This window comes from Castor canadensis, chromosome 14 (assembly GCF_047511655.1).
Source record: "Castor canadensis chromosome 14, mCasCan1.hap1v2, whole genome shotgun sequence".
NCBI classification, from domain to species: Eukaryota; Metazoa; Chordata; class Mammalia; order Rodentia; family Castoridae; genus Castor; species Castor canadensis.
Window position 1 is genome coordinate 36,367,256 of NC_133399.1, and position 15,422 is coordinate 36,382,677.

The 15,422-nt window shown below is 48.4% G+C and overlaps 1 protein-coding gene across 1 annotated transcript in view; it reads right to left on the reverse strand.

The window, feature by feature from the left end:
- Nucleotides 1-239: 239 nt before the first annotated feature.
- Nucleotides 240-15,422, reverse strand: part of Myo1f (myosin IF) — a 45,458-nt gene continuing 30,275 nt past the window's right edge. The window contains exons 18-28 of the mRNA XM_020160385.2: nucleotides 15,149-15,247; nucleotides 14,911-15,055; nucleotides 8,482-8,596; nucleotides 8,222-8,391; nucleotides 6,029-6,174; nucleotides 4,943-5,089; nucleotides 4,643-4,791; nucleotides 4,100-4,183; nucleotides 3,186-3,381; nucleotides 2,929-3,098; nucleotides 240-798 (exon numbers count right to left, since the gene is read on the reverse strand). Coding sequence (XP_020015974.2) covers nucleotides 722-798; nucleotides 2,929-3,098; nucleotides 3,186-3,381; nucleotides 4,100-4,183; nucleotides 4,643-4,791; nucleotides 4,943-5,089; nucleotides 6,029-6,174; nucleotides 8,222-8,391; nucleotides 8,482-8,596; nucleotides 14,911-15,055; nucleotides 15,149-15,247 — 1,498 coding nt within the window. The 3' untranslated portion in view covers nucleotides 240-721. The remainder of the gene's footprint in view (nucleotides 799-2,928; nucleotides 3,099-3,185; nucleotides 3,382-4,099; nucleotides 4,184-4,642; nucleotides 4,792-4,942; nucleotides 5,090-6,028; nucleotides 6,175-8,221; nucleotides 8,392-8,481; nucleotides 8,597-14,910; nucleotides 15,056-15,148; nucleotides 15,248-15,422) is intronic.

The following is a 15,422-nucleotide window of genomic DNA, read 5'->3' on the forward strand; positions in this document are numbered from 1 at the left end:
AATGGCCATGCTTTGCTCTGTGGAATCTTGGGTAAGTGACTGAATCTCTCCACACCTCTTATTTTTCCACCTGTAAAATGGGAGAATTAGCCAGGTGTGGTAGCATGCACCTATGGTCCAGGTACTTGGGAGGCTGAGGTAGAAGGATCATTTGAGCTTAGGAGTTTAGGGTCAGCCTTGGTGCCATAGTAAAAGCCATCGCCCCACCTCAGAAAATCAAAACAAAAGCTGGGGGCCACTTCACAGGACTGTGAACACATAGTCCTTATTGTGGGTGTGCAGAAATTTGCTCCCTGCATTCACCTGGCACATGTTTATTGCCTCTGATGAAGGAAAGAGGGAGACCACAGTTATCAAGGTCCTGTCACCCCAACTGTGCCTGGCATTTTGCCCACAGGACAGGGCATGATGCATTACACACACACACACACACACACACACACACACACACACACACACACGGCAGCTGGGAGGTAGGTTCCGCAGGTAATTCTGTTGGACACATGAAGAAACGGAGACTTCAACAGCAAGTGTGACGTGAAGAAGGCCAGGTCTTGGCAGGGGGTGCTGCAGTGGTGACCCCCGTTACCAAGCTGGAGGACACAGGCCTGGATGTTCAGGCCAGTGCAGCCAAGGCAATGGACGCTCCCGCTGGTAGGGCCTGGTTCCTTGGCAGGCAGGGGCCTGGGCGGGCAGGAGGACACAATCCCAGGCTGCTAGTTCAGATTTTCTCCACATAGTTTCCTGGGAAGAGACCCTCCTGACCATGCAGTCGGCCTTTCCACCAGCCTGAGGAATCTGTAGAAAGAAGAGCCTGAGGTGGTGCCCATTGTAACCTGAAGAAAGCCCCTGTGCTGGCTTTGTGTCTGTCATTTTTTTGGTGGAACTGGGTTTTGAACTCAGAGCCTCACAAAGCAGGTGCTGTACTGCTTGAACCACACCTCCAGTCCATTTTGCTATGGTTATTTTGGAGATGGAGTCTTGTGAAATATTTGTCCAGGCTGGCTTCAAACCGCAATCCTACCAATCTCAGCCTCCCAGGTACCTAGGATTATAGGCATGAACCACCGGCACCCAGCTCTGGCTATCTTATTCATTACCACATTCTTTTTACTTTTGGAGATACTGGGGTTTGAATACAGGGCCTCACACTTGGTAGGCAGGTGCTCTATCACTTGAACAATACCCCAAGCCCCATTGCTTTAATTATGTTCCAGATAGGGTTTCACGTTTTTGCCTCAGACTGCAATCCTCCTACCTAAGCCTCCCTTGTAGCTGGAATTACAGGCATGTACCACCATACCCAGCCCTTTTTTTTGTGTGTGTGGGACAGGAGTTTGAACTCAGGGCTTTATGCTTGCAAAGCAAGCCCACACCTCCAGTCCTTGTTGGTTTTTTGAGACTATCTCTCTCTCACTCCATGTATCCTAGATTAGCTGGAACTTGCTAAATAGCCTAGGATGTCCTTGAACTCACTATTCTCTTGCCTCAGCCTCCCTGGTGCTGAGATCACAGGTGTGTACCAACACATATGGCTATCTCCACGTTCTTTTTTTTTGTGGTACTAGAGATTGAATTCAAGGTTTTTGAGTACAGGGCAAGCAAGCACTCTACCTTGTATCTCCATTTTCTTTCTTTCTTTTCTGTTTTTAATTTTTCTTGATATTGAAATTTGAACTTAGGGCCTACACCTTTAGCCACTCTGCCAGCCCTTTTTTTGTGATGCGTTTTTTCAAGATAGGGTCTCATGACCTATTTGAACTTTGATCCTCCTGATCTCTGTGATCCTCCTCTCATGAGTAGCTAGGATTACAGGCATGAGCCACTGGCGCCCAGCTGTCCATTTTCTTAACTTGGGTCAAGGCAGGGGCTGAAGATAGTCGTCAACAGATGGAAGGAGTGATAGAGGAGACAACCACAAGCTCACACACTGTCTTTTTTCTTTTCTTTTTTTTTTGGGTGGAACTGGGGTTTGAATTCAGGGCTTTGCATTTGTAAAGAAGGTGCTTTACTGCTTGAGCCACACCTGCAGTTCATTTTGCTCTGGTTATTTTGGAGATGGGTTCTTGTGAACTATTTGCCTAGGCTGGCTTTGAACTATGATCCTCCCAATCTCAGCCTCCCAAGTAGTTAGGATTACAGGCGTGAGCCACCAGAGCCTGGTTCATACACTGTCCTTTTAATTTTTAAAAAATTTTTGTGGGTGTGGTGTTAGGGTGGGAACCCAGGCCCTCATGCAAGGGCAAGGGCTCTACCACCGAGTTACATCCCCAGCCCGCTGACACTTAATACACCATTTGCTTATGTTCTTCTCTCACCCATCTCCTACGGGTCTCTCCTCCCAGCCCCCAGGGTGGACCCAGAAATGACCAGGTCTCCATGAGGCTCTCACATTCACATGAGGCACTTCTGACGTGTGATGAGTCCCCTGCTCTTATGGGGACAGACCAAGAGATGAAGGTAGGAGGTGGCCTAGGCCATCTAGACTCAGCTTTCCTCCCACTCATAAGGTGCCTAGGAGATCAATTCTTAATTAACATACTTGACAAGGAGAAAAATGAGGTTTTAGCTGGGGCATGGTGGTACATAACTGTAATCCCTGAACTTGGGAGGCTAAGGCATGAAGACCATGAGTTTGAGGCCAGCCTGGGCTATATAGTGAGACTCTATCTCAAAAAACAAAACAAAACAAAACAGAGAAGGAGGCTCAGGTACCAAGTGTGATGCACTAAGGTCCTAGGATGGCTCAGGAGGTGACCTTCAGACCCAAGGCTATCTACCCTATCAGGCACTGGCATAGGAGAAGGTGCTTCTGGTGGATCTGTGACTGGGTCACCTCTGTTACTGCATGCAAGGGTGTGCAGTAATGGAAGGGCTGCCAGGCTGTGGATCACTCCCCACCCTCAGCCTCTGCCCTGGTACACACACCTTCCATGAGAATCTCGATGACTTCATTCACGTTGAAGCTTAGCTCATCCACGTCTTGGCCTACATATTGGTACAGTGCCCGACACCTCGGGCCATGTGTCCGTGGTTGGGGCTTGGGTCGGCCCACGCCAGGCACAGGTCTCTGTCCCACACTGCGCTTTCTCTGCATACTGTGAGGACAGGAGTTGTTCATCAGAGCCCCAGACACCCCCCTATCCCCTGCCTGCCTCCTAGGGCTTCCCTCCCACCCCACCTACCCTGCTACTCCCTGGTCAGGCACGTTGAGGAATTCTGTGTTGTGCTCTGAGGGTGGCTGTGCCCGGGGACGTCTGCTGGCCCCCAGGGTTGAGGATGGAGGGCCTCGGGGAGGCTTCTGGGAGCTCCTTTCAGATGTGATCTCCAGGGGCAGGGGACCTCCTCTGGCAGAAGGGGGCACCCCATTTCGCTCCAGGCCTGTGGTGGAAGCAAGAATGGGAATATTTAAGGAGCACTGGCTTCTACCCAGTGCGGTAAGGATTGGCTCTAAGGAAGGGACTCTGGAGATAGAAGAGCCTAGGGGAAGACTTTGGAAGGAGTTGTCCCCCCCCCAGGAAGGCTTTTGGGGGTGGGGCTTGGAGGATGAATGAATTCAACAAGTGGGGAGGAATTTGGAAGGCAGGCAGAGAAACAAAGTCCAAGCAAAGGCCTGGAAGTAAGATTAAATTTGGTGAGCTGGCAAAATAAAATGTAGTTTGCACAATGGGAGTATAGTGTTGGAGAAAAGTTCGGTGGCTGGCTGCAGTTGGATCTAGAAGGGTGTTCAGTGGGAGATGGGGGATATCTAAGGAGTTCTGGACAGAGAAGGGAGTAAGCCACTGAGCTTATTAAATTCCAGTGACAGACAGAGTCGGTGGAGGCCCTTTGTGCCGAGCACCAAATCAACCTCATTAAGGCTTGATGACAACAAGAAACCAGGGGAATGGGTAGGCCTCTGTAAAATTCACCCGTAAAGTGGTTGGTTGCAGTTGGATGGTGGTTAAGGACTTTGGCAAAGAACCTCAGGCCAAGAATACCATTGAAGAGTACTTCAAATTCAAGAAATGAATAAAAAAAATTTCCATCGACAGTAGGTCTGGTTTAGGCCACGAAGTTCACAAGAGGCAAAGGGAGGCACTAAGGGGTACCTCCTCACCTCTGGGGGGCCCAGGTGCTGCCCTGGTAGGAGCTGGGGCTGACCTTCTGGGTCTTCCTTGGGCTATTCCCTTCCTCGTGGGCTCTGGAAAGGAAAAGAAGGCAGGGATTTTATTGGTGGCCAGCTCTCTGTGGCTCTGTCTCCAGACCGCACCCCTCAGACTCATTGGCTCTCCCACCAGCACCACTCCCTAGTTGTTCATTGGGAACGCCTAGTGATTGGCTCCGCCCCTCGAGGCCCCACCCCTGATAGGCCCTCAGTCTTTGGGTCCACCCACTCGGGTAGATCATGCCCCTATCAGTTGCCAGTTTTAGGGTGCCATGCCCTTCCACGCTTCCCACTTATTGGTCACTTCTCTAAGGCCTTGCCCTCTTTGTCTCTGGACCCACCCCTACGTGACCCTAGTCCATTCTTGAGCAGCCTCACTGGCTCCGCCCCCGCAGTCTTGATTGGTCCCCTTGTTGGCCCCGCCTTTTACAGGGCCCGCCTCTTCCAGAGTAGACGTCCCTCTTTGGCTCCGCCCCCGGCTCCCCGCGGACTCACTGGAGCTCTTAGGCAATCCGTCACCCACGCTGACAGTCAGGGTCCGGCCACTAGCTTTGAGCACCGCCAGGTCGCTGGAGCCACGGGAGAAGGTGACACTGCGGGTGCCGCCTCCGCCCCAGCCCTCCTTCTTTACTCGGAACTGTAGTCTGTGAGAAAGAAGGAGGCTTGAGGGCACCAGCTCGGGTTCCTTTTCCCACCCTACCTTCGCAGGGATGGGGGAGTGGGCAAAGCAGGAGAAAAGCTCTGTGCCCAGGCCAGCCAAAGGATGGTGCTGGGATGTGTGTGTGTGGAGCATACGTGTCGCTGAAGGTGAGGGGCAGGGGCCTCCGTGCCACCTCTTCAAAGCGCTTGCACAGAAGGCTGAGGAACTCGGTCTTGAAGATACTCTCCAGGAAGCTGTCCGCAGTGTCCTCTTGGAGGATGAAGAAGTCGTCCTGTCGTGTGCTGGGGAAAGGTGGGAGAAAGACAGGTGAGGCTAGTGGAAGAACTGACTTGTGGGATCTAACAGGGCAGGGTCAGGTAGGAGCAGGTGAGAAAAAAAGAAAAAAGATCAGGAAAAGGTGATAATTGAGGGTCAGGTGAAGTCTAGCAAGAGAGTAAGGCACAGCGACAGAAGCTGTTGAGAAAGGATCATGAATGTCCGAGCAGGTAAACGTGGCAGGTAGGGTCAAGCGAAGGCTACAGGTGTAGCTGCAAGTAAGACGAACATGGTGATAAACATACACAAAAGCAAACACAATCATGTACAAACTCAGATGTAGAACATGTTTGTACAGTGGAGGTACTCTATGGAACTCGGGGAAGGAGGGAAAGGAATAGAGAATGACAGAGCATCGGTAATACTTTAAAACATAAGATCTGTGCAGGTAGAGGATAAAAGGATATGCATTGAAAGCTGTTGAAAAATAGGGAATGGTAGGTAAAAGGGGAAGGGAGAGCAATGGAAGAGGATGAACAAACCAAAGTAAAGTAGATTTACAGTGGGGACACACTGAGAAATCCCTTTGAACATCAGCTTAAATATTAATAAAAGAAAGGACTGTAAAATAAGTACAGTGTGTGGGGGTACTTGTGGGAGGGGGAGGGTGAATGAAGGAGATTAAGGTGAGAGTATATGGTTGATAGACTTCATGTATTTATATGAAATAGAACAAGGAAACCTCTTGCAATTGCTTTAAGCGGGGAGGGTTTGAGAGGGAGTGATCTAACCAATGTACAATATAACCCTAATTGGAATTGTCACAATGAATCCCCCTTGTACAATGATTATACCCTAATTTAAAAAAATGATCATGGTAACAGGTTGGGTAATAAGTATGGGGGCAGCTAAGGATCACAAGGGAGCATGTGAGGGTCACTGTGGGGCAGGTGGGGGAACCTTACCTGAGGGAGACCCCTCGCAGGGCCTGTATGTCCAGCTTCTTCTTCAAGACTTCACGCACCTGGCCCTTCTCAGGTCCCTTCTTCACTTTCTCTCGCCCAATCACATACACACACTTAGGTGTCAGGATCAAGTCCCGCTTGATGGGCTGTGGAGATGCAGAACCAGAGGCTGGCGGATAGAGCCCAGGGCATGAGGAGTTTGGCTCTGGAGGAGCAACCCTAGCACAGGGGTGGAGCTGGCAGGTCAGGAGAAGGTCAGAATGGGGGGGGGGGAAGTCCCTCCAGGTGAAGGTACATGAGTTGTTAAGTTGTATAAGAAATAGAAGGAAAACATGAAGCCCTGAGTTCAAACCCAGTTCCACCAAAGGAGAAAAAACAATTAAAGAAATAGAAGGAAGTAAAGTGAGGGTATCTAGAGCAGTGAACAGGTGAAGCACCTGCTTGATACAGGTGCCTAACTCTTGGACCAGGATCATGTGACTATAGTCACCTCGTGTGTGTGTGTGTGTGTGTGTGTGTGTGTGTGTGTGTGTGTGTGTGTGTTTGCAGTGCTGGGGACTGAACTCAGGGCCTTGCAAATACCAAGTATGTGCTGTACCATTGAGACACACTCCAGTCAGTTGGGTGGGGGCATCTATTCCCAAAGGGTTTTTTTTTTTTTTTTGGTGCTGGGGATGGAATCCAGGACTTCCTTGTAAGCTAAACACTGAGCTATACCCTCAGCCCAGCTCATGTAAACATATGGTTCAAATGAGGGTGTACAAGTCAGGTAGCTAGATAAGAGTAGATGGGTCACAGGCTGGGTGTGATTATGCACGCCAATAATCCCAGCTGTTGGTGGCTGAGGCAAAAAGATCGTGAGTGCTAGGTCAGCTTAGGCTATATAGTGAGACCCTGTCTCAATCAAAACAAAAAGTCATGAGTGCCTGACACCAGTGACTCACACCTGTAATCCTAGCTACTCAGGAGGCAGAGATCAGGAGGATCACAGTTGGAAGCCAACCCTGGGCAAATTTGAGAGACCCTATCTCAAAAAAAAAAATCACAAAAAAAGGGCCAGAGCATCTGCCTGGCAAGTGTGAGGCTCCAAGTGCAAAACCCAGTGCCAAAAAAAAAAAAAAAAGAGTCATGCACATGAATAGGGGCAGATGTGTATGAAGCATATAAGTTTATACAGGAAGGCAGGTGAGGATGTACCTGGTGGAAGGGTGTTGTCTGGGGATATCTGCCTAGGTGAAACTCTCAGGAATGGTGATGGACCAGCTGAGAGGGTCTACCTGCCACACAGACCTGTCCTAGCAAGTGAAAGTGTATGGGTCAGGTGAAGATACCCAAGCCTGGTCAAGATGTCTGGACTGTAAGGGTGTAAGTTGTACAGATCAGGTGAGATATACCTGCACAAGAACTTGGCCAAGGCAGGTGGGGTGTCCCAGCAAACACATATAGGTTATCTGCAAGTATGCTTGCCACATAGAGCTTTCTACAGTAGGGGCAAGGTAAGTTTCTGGGTAGGTGAGTCAGGTGAGTTGTACCTGGTAGATGGGAATGTTTGGTCTAGGTGAAGACATACCTGTGGGTAGGAGTGTCCAGGACAAGTGACTAGAGTTCACCTGCGTTCAGGGCTATCTGGGCTTGGAGAGGATATGTCTGTGGTGAAGGTGCTTAGGCTAAGTGAGAGTGTCTCAGTCAGGTGGACAAAAATACCTAGACCAGGTTGAGAGCACAAATCTGGTGAGGGCTGTTTGGGCCAGTTGGGCATGTGGATTAGGCTCCCTGGGTCTGGTGAGAGTGAACCTGTGGACAGGTGTATGTGGGCCAGGTAAATGTGTATTTAATGAACAGGTGTGTCGATGCTGGGTGAGGCTGATGGATAGATATGTCCAGGATATCCTCTGGTGTGTGCTTCTGGCAAGGTGAATGTGTAATTACAGACAGGTATATCTGGTCAGGTGAGGGTGTACCTGATGTCAGGTGTGTCTGGGCTGTATGAGGGCATGTTCGATATATAGCTGTATCTATCATGTGGAGTGTATAACTGGGCAGGTGCATCCGGACCAGGTGAGGGTGTACCTGTATGGAGGCTAGGAAAATATATACCTGTGGACAGGTGTGTCTTGGCCAGGTAGGGGGGTACCTCTGGTTCGTGTGCTAGGCTGGAGATGGTCTCAGATGTGCCCACTGCTCGTGCCTCACCTTGAAGCGGCGGTCATACTTGGTGACTGAGTCGGCAAAATCCACACGCTCCCTCTTGGCTAGGAACTGGCGCAGCTCTGGGCATTCCTCCAGCCCCAGGTAGTCCCCCACAAAGTTTCGGTTGATGCTGTTCCGTCTCCGTTCCTTCTTGTTGAGCAGGATGTTGGAAGCTGTGAGGACACAGGGTCTAGAGTAAAGGTCATGGCCTAGTCTTCTGTCCATCTGCGCTCACCCCAAGCCTCCCATCCGAAGCCTCTCACCTTCCTCCCGCATCTCCTCATATTTCCGGACTGCTATGTGGCGACGCCAGGCCTTCTGGATGGTGCGGGCAAAGCCATCAAACTTCCGCTCTCGCATCTCCTCCAGCAGGAAAAGCTGGGCAGGAGGGTGGGGTGGTCAGTCCTGGTGTCTCCCCAAAGACTGCATTCTCTGGTTTCCCTCAGTCCTCTCCACCCCACATACCCAAACACATACTCTGTGGTCAATTTTTGTTTTGAGCAGTACTGGTGTTTGAACTCAGGGCTTCATCTTGCTAGCCAGGTGCTCTACCACTTGAGCCACTCTACCAGCCCTGTTTTGTGTTGGGCATTTCCGAGATAAGGTCTCTTGAACTATTTGCCCAGGCTGGCTTGATCCACGATCCTCCTGATCTCTGCCTCCTGAGTAGCTAGGATTACAGGCGTGAGCCACCAGCACCCGGCTGGGGTCAAAGGTTTTCTTCCTCCAGACGATTAAACCCAGGGTTCCTTCCAATATGGGGCTCACACTTCTGCCTTAAATTATAACTGGGTTTGTCTTGTTGACTTCAAATCCCAGCTCTGTCACTTGCCATGTGGCCTTGCCAGAGATGCTATGACATCACAGTTTCTCACATCACTAATGAAGTTAATGTACACCAAGTGTACCCCAGCTTCACATAGGGTCAATGGAGCCACTGCACATCTTAGAAAACCAACAAGATAAAGTAAGTGTGCAAATGTATGTAAGGCTGTCCTGTTCTGGCCATCATGCGGCTGTGCAGTATAAAATCTGAGCAGTGGTGCATGTCAGCCCAGAAAGGAAACTTGCCAAAAGCTGACAAAAGTCTTTTGAGTTGCAAGATTCTATCCCAGAGGAACTTAGAGAATAAACTATATTATAGTAAGTCAGAAACTTTGTGAGGAATTTCTGCTTGTTCGGAATAACGACAGGTGGACATACCAAGGAAAGGAAGTAACTGAACATTATAGTTTTATTTTGGTGGGAATGGGGTTTGAACTCAGGGCTTCACACTTGCAAAGCAGGCCCTCTTGAGCCACACCTCTAGTTCATTGTGCTGTGCTTATTTTAGAGATGGAGTCTTGTGAACTATGTCCCTGGGCTGGCCTTGAACTGTAATCCTTGAGATTTCAGCCTCCCAAGTAGCTAGGATACAGGTGTGAGCCACCAACGTCCAACTGAACATTAAAATCTAATAGCCAGGAAGCTGGACATGGTGGTTCTTACCTATAATCCCAGTCCTTTGGACAATGAGGCAGGAGGATTACAAGTTTGAGGGCAGCCTGGGTTACATAGCGAGACCCTCTCTCAAAAGCAAACAGCTATAAAATATTATAGCTAGGTATGGTGTTTCATTCCTGTAATCTAAGCTGCTTAGGAGGTAGGATGCAGGAGGACTGTGAGATGGAGGCCAGCCTGAGGAACAGAGCAAGTTCCAGACCAGCCTAAAAACAGTGGTGTGCTGGTCACAGAATAGAACAATCGATTGGAATAAGGCTGATGCCTGGAAAACATACAAATTTAAATAGAAATTTAGTAATAAAAAGGATAGTGTCATTAATCAGCAATGATGGGAAATATAGAAAATTAAAATTTGGGCTTTATTTAAAAAATAACTAGCACTCTTCACCCAGAGGAATTTGTCACATACCTAAATATTACATTGCTGCTAAGAGCCTTGCTGCAAAGAGTTTGCATCTGCTTTTGTTTCTTAGACCAATACTCTATAGTCGTGTGGCCTTGTGTGCAAGGCCTGGTGTGTTCTGTGGTTTGCTGAGGGGGATAGGGAAGGGAGACCAGCCATGCAGAACTGGGGTGGGCCAGTCAACCTGGGACCACCTTCCTCACCTTTAGCTGTTCACAGCACCTCCAGCCTTTCCCTCCCTCCCTCCCTTCTCTTCCTAACCTTGTTATTTATGCAAGTAGGTTTAAAATCTTTTTTTTTTTTCTATTAAAATCTTAAAATGTCTAATGTTAAAGGGCAAGAGACCTAATGAAATCTGAGCTTGGTTTGCTGTAGTGGGCTAAAGAATGTTCCCTTCAAGCCGGGTGCTGGTGGCTCACACCTAACTCTAGTTACTCAGGAGGCAGAGATCAGCAGGATTGTGGTTCAAAGACAGCCCTGAGCAGATAGTTCATGAGACCCTATCTTGAAAATACCCAACACAAAAAAGGACTGGTGAAGTAGCTCAAGTAGTAGTGTGCCTGCCTAGCAAAAAAAAAAAAAAAATCCCCCCAAATTCAAGCCCACTTAGAATCTGAATGAATGAATGTAAACTTATTCAGAAATGGAGTCTGTGCAATGTCATCAAGTTAAAATAGATCATCCTGGGCCCGATGTGGTGGCTCTGGTCTGGAATCCCAGCTACTTGGAAGGTGGAGCTCAGGAGAATCACAGCCTGGGCAAAAAGTTAGCAAGACCCCATCTTAATCAATAAATCAGGTGTGCTGGTATGCATCTGTAATCCCAGCTAAGTGGGTGCCTTAGGTAAGAAGATCACAGTCTGGGCAAAAGTGTGAAACCCTATCTAAAAAAAATTACCTAAAAAGCAAAAGGGGGCTTGGCTCAAGTGGCAGAGTGCTTGCCTAACAGGTGCTAGACCCTGAGTTCAAACCTCAGTATCACCAGAGATAGAGGGATACAAGGAAAGAAGGCAGAGATTGAAGGGATGCGTCTATAAGCCAGAAGCATCAAAGATTGCTGGCAACCACCTGAATTTAGGGGAGGCACAAAGCGTTCTTCCTTAGGGCCTCCAGAGGGAGCATGGCCCTGCTGACACCTTAATTTCAGAGTCAAGGCCTCCAGACCTGTGACAATAAATCTATGTTGTGATATCTAGTTTGTGGTTCTTTGTTGTAGCAGTGCTGGTAACCTTGGACATTGGCAAAAAATGCCAAGGGCAGGTAAGATGTTCCAAGAATGTTCTGCGTTTATTTAAAAGGAATAAAATTCAAATCAAGGGCTTAGGGTATAGCTTAGTGGTAGAGAGGTGGGCTTAGCACGAGTGAGGCCCTGGGTTCAATCTCCAGTAACACACATGTGTGCACACACACACACACACATCCACATCCACACACACATCAACTCAGTTTTGTCCCAACACAAGTGCATTTTTAGGTGAGAAAGTCTCCAACTCCATTAAGCTAATTTAATTCCTCGATTTATATGGCACAAACTTTCCACATTTCTCTCCCCCTTTTTTGTCTCCCCCCCACCGTGTTTTTCTATTCTCATTTTACTAAAATTGTTTTCACCTGAGTTAGTTTTTTCCTGTATAAATATTCAGTCTTCTGTCCCTATAAAAATTGACCACCAAACTTCTGTCATTCTGAGTTCATTATTCCTACCCAGTCTTCCCCAAATCAAAATCTGCATGCTAAAATTTTTGTCACAACTTGATCTTTCTTTTTCTTCCTTCCTTCTTTCCTTCCTTCCTTCCTTCCTTCTTTCCTCTTCCTTTCTCTTTTCTCTCTCGTTCTTTTTCTTTCTCTTTGTTCCTCCCTCCCTCGCCTTCTCTTTCTCTTTTCTTCCCATCTCTCTTTTTCTCCCTTCCCTTTCCTTTCCCCCTTCCCTTTCCTTCCCTTGGTATGTAACTCAGGCTGCCCTGGAACTCACATCACAATCTTCCTGCCCCAGCCTCCTTAGTGCTGAGATTACAGTGTGCATCACCAGGCCTGGGTCCAGAATTTAATTTTCCTTTATATTATATAGTCTTTGACAGAGCTGATTTTGTTTTACCTATTTTTTCTTGTTCTGTATTAATTTTTTGGTCTGCCATGAGCCACTGGTACCCCTCTAATACATACTTTTGTTTTCTTTTTGGTGCTGCAGATGAACCTCACACAGGCTAGGCAAGCATTCTACCACTGAGTCACACCCTCAACATGAGGATAGCTACTTTCATTTTTATTTATTTATTTTGGTGGCACTGGGTTGAACTCAGGGCTTCACACTTGCTAGGCAGGTGCTTTTACTGCTTGAGCCACCCTCCATCAGCCCTGTTTTGTGTTGGGGATTTTTGAGATAGAATCTTGTGAACTATTAGCCCAGGCTGGCTTCGAACTGTAATCCTGCTGATCTGTGCCTCCTGGCAGCTAGGATTATAGGCATGAGCCACCAGCGCCTGGTGAATAGCTACTTTTAAGTTACAGTAACATAAGAGGAATCAGCTGGACAATCTGATTGTCTTCATAAAGTCCACCTCTGGTGTGATTAGAACAGTGCCACCATTATGCATATGACAGGCAACTGGCTGGGCCTTCAGTCTGGCTCCCACCCCTGCATACCTTCCCCAGTGCACCAGCTTGTCCCAGGCTGCAGGAACCTGGGAGTCCAAGGTGGCAGCACAGGGCAGCCAGGCAGGTTCTTAGGGGATTCCCTGTTCCAATTTTTTGTTCTTGTCATTGTCCCTTTGTTTATTGAAAGCAACAGCTACAAGTAGATGTGACTTTCAACTTTGGGTTAAGAGGCTAAGTGCTGATCATAGCACTCCTTAGGGGTTATCTCTACATTGAGGGTGTGAGCAGGGTTGCACCTGCTCAAGGCAGGTTCTGCAATAAGAAAATACCTACCTTGAAGCTGGGGTGTATGACTCCAGTGTAGAGTGCCTGCCTAGCAAGCGCTAGACTCTGAGTGTAAACCCTAGTACCATCAGAGAGAGAGAGAGAGAGAGAGAGAGAGAGAGAGAGAGAGAGCTGGGGATATAGCTCAGTGGTAGAGCCCTTTCCTCTCATGTGTAAGGCCCTGGGCTTGATCCTCAGCATTGAAAAAAAAAAATCCTGCTTTGACATTAATCTCAAGGCCAAGAAACTCAATGTACTTATGAATAAAGAAAAGAAGGAGAAGATAGGAAAGGAGGGAGGGGAAGAGGAAAAAAAGGAAATTAAATGGCCACGTGCCAGTGGTTCACATCTGTAATCCCAGCTACTTGGGAGGCAGAGATCAGGAAGATTGCGATTTGAAGTCAGCCTGGGCAAATAGTTCTTGAGACCCTATCTTGAAAAATACTCAATGCAAAAAAGGGCTGGTGAAATGGCTCAAGCGGTAGAGTTCAATTGGTAGAGTGCTTGCCTAGCAAAGCATGAAACCTTGAGTTCAAACTCCTGTACCACCACCAAAAAAAAAAAAAGGAAGAAGGAAAGAAAGACCAAAATGAAAGAAAAGAAAAAGAGAAAGGACTAGAGGACTAGGGTGTGGATCAGTGATACAGCACTTGCCTAGCATGTGTGAGGCCCTGAGTTCTATCTCCAGTATGGCAAAGGAAGAGAGACAGCTAGGCCTGATGGTACATAGCTATAATCCTAGTACTCAAGAGGTTGAGACAGGAGAATCACAAGTTCAAGGCCAGTCTGGGCTATATAGCAACACATTGTCTCAAAACACATGACAGGGAGAGAAGAAAACGGATGGCACAAAGGAAGAAGTAAAGAGAAGGAAAAACAGGATTTTTGTGGATAAGTGACAGCCCCTCATTTTTCCCAAGGGGTTGGTCACCACAAACTGTGACATGTTGTTCCTCCTGACCACCAAGAACTGTCCAGCAAGTGTAATTTTTTTCCCCCGAGCACCATATATATACCAGGTAGCAGCTCATGTTTTGTGTGATCCTTACCCTAGCCCATATAGGGTGGCTATTACTTCCCCCAATTCCATATAGGGTGGCTCTTACTTCCCCCACTTCAGAAATTGGGGGAAGTAAGAGCCACCCTATATGGGCTATATAGAAGGTGAGTATGTCTATCCAAGGTCACAAGGTAGCCTGAAGGGCCTGAGGTCACATCACAGGCTGCTCTCCCTCTTCCTCTCCCTCCGTCTCTCCCTATCATACTTGAGATTGAACGCAGGGCCTTGCACATGCTAGGCAAGAACTCTACTACTGAGCCCCACCCTCCTAGCCCGCATCTTGACTTTGCTTTTGTTTTTGAGACAGGATCTCAATACCTTTTACAAAGGCTGGGTTTGAACTCGAGATCCTCCTGCCTCAGATAGCTGGGATTAAAGATGTGTACCACCACATTCCACTTCTCTTTTTCTGTCAACCTCTCTCTAAAACTCTCCTCTTTGTGAGACAGGGTCTCACTATGTAGCCCAGGCTGGCCTCAAACTCTCCATCCTCCTGCCTAAGCCTTCCAAGTGCTGGCATTATGTGCTTGTGCTATCACCCCCGGTTTTTTCCTCTATGTATCTCTTAATCTCTGTCAATATCTTTCTCAGTCTTTCAATCTCATTTATTCATTCCCCTCTCCCTCCCCTCTTTGTGTTGGGGACGGAACCTAGTGCCTCATGCATGGTAGGTAGGAAGTGCTCTGCCACTGATGTACACCCCAACCTGAACTACACCTCCAAACTCAATCTCAGTCTCTCGATGTTTCTCAGTTTCTCTCTCAGTGTTTCTCTACCCTCTCTTTCTCACTCCCTCATACCCACTTACCGACTCTGGGTTCTTGACAAAGACCTTGGTGCTCCCCATCTGGTACTGGTCTGGTTCCATATTGACTGCCCGAAGCAGGTGCTGGACGCCCTGGCGTTCGTCCCCACGCCACCGTGGCCATGTCTCGGGGGTCAGAATGGCATACCTGGAAGGCAGAGGGGGGACATATGAGGGATTTGAGGCACATGGGACTGGCTGGCTGTTCTCATGGGGGGCCGAGGGGAGCTGGGTGCCTCACCTCTGCAGGAACTTTGAGAACTGGCGGCGGTAGGCGAAGCCAGCTCTGCGCACGCGGATGTTCTCCCTGAGGCCCAGGTATTCCACCTGGTGTTTGACCCTGTTGGGAAGGTGGCCTGAGTCCCCAAGGGGTGGAAATGGCAGAACAGGAGTCTGGGGGTCTGCATCTGTGCTGGGGGCAGTTTAGAGGATGAGTTCTGAGGTTGGTTGGGGAGGGTGTTCAGGGTTCAGCCTAGAAGTGAGGTGGGGCAAGAGGGTTTGGGAAGGGATCTGGG